The sequence below is a fragment of the Gavialis gangeticus genome, unplaced genomic scaffold, assembly GCF_001723915.1.
Source record: "Gavialis gangeticus isolate Ggan-Ray unplaced genomic scaffold, GavGan_comp1, whole genome shotgun sequence".
In the NCBI taxonomy this organism is placed as follows: domain Eukaryota; kingdom Metazoa; phylum Chordata; order Crocodylia; family Gavialidae; genus Gavialis; species Gavialis gangeticus.
The window spans coordinates 56,744,705-56,745,511 of record NW_017728992.1 but is presented as its reverse complement, the minus strand read 5'-3'; the positions used below and the strand labels follow the sequence as shown (position 1 = coordinate 56,745,511).

Genomic DNA, 807 nt, shown 5'->3' with positions numbered 1-807 from the left:
GGGGGGGGGGGGGGGGGCGTGGAAATCACCCCGCTCACTTTTTAAGCAAAAATTACAACCATGTTACAGCTATTTAATGGACTAAGGAAAACTGATCAACAGTCTCTATCCCTAAAGGACAACCTAGAGAACACCAGAAGGAAAACCTTTTCAAATGTTGGGGTGGAAAAAAAAGATTAAACAACTGTATTATATTTCGTCAAGCCTTTCTTTTCAATTTCCTTTAAAAATGTAATAAATCCAGAAGGCTAAATCTATGAATTTTAGTATTCATAAAATCTCTGAAGTCTAAATGTATTAATCTTATTCAACTAGCTGTAGTCTTCCACATACCTTCCAAAATAATTCTGGTAGACTCAGGAGTGACTCTTCCATCAATCACAGTGGTGTCTTCCTCTGTATAATCATGATGGTAGCTTAATGGATTCTCACCCTGGTTTCTAGGTTCACTTGTATCTACATGCTCCTCTTCGCTTTTATTGAAGTACTTTTGTAACCACCCTGGTACAATGTTCTTCATCGACTCTGTCACTCTACTAATGATTCCCTGCTTGAAAGAGAAAATATTTGAAGTTAACTATGTGCATAAACTCAAAGTATATACTGATGTGCAACATTCCTGACTCATGAAATGTCTCACAGAAAACCTCATGAAAAAAAGAAAAGGAATGACAAAGGAATCTGATTCCACTTTGGAAATAAATATTACCTACAACAAGGACAAATATGATGACTACTCATCTGACTCACTGATTTATTATTTTGTATTAGAGTACCTACACTTCACAATTAATTCTCAAAACTCTA

General features: G+C 35.7%; 1 protein-coding gene across 2 annotated transcripts in view; it reads right to left on the bottom strand.

Moving 5' to 3' along the window:
* The window catches only part of NUP153 (nucleoporin 153), a 63,589-nt gene extending 63,011 nt beyond the window's left edge, over positions 1-578 (bottom strand). For both annotated transcript variants that reach the window (XM_019522872.1, XM_019522880.1), the window contains exon 1: positions 334-578. In XM_019522872.1, coding sequence (XP_019378417.1) covers positions 334-520 — 187 coding nt within the window. In that variant the 5' untranslated portion in view covers positions 521-578. The remainder of the gene's footprint in view (positions 1-333) is intronic.
* Between the last annotated feature and the right edge of the window lie 229 nt (positions 579-807).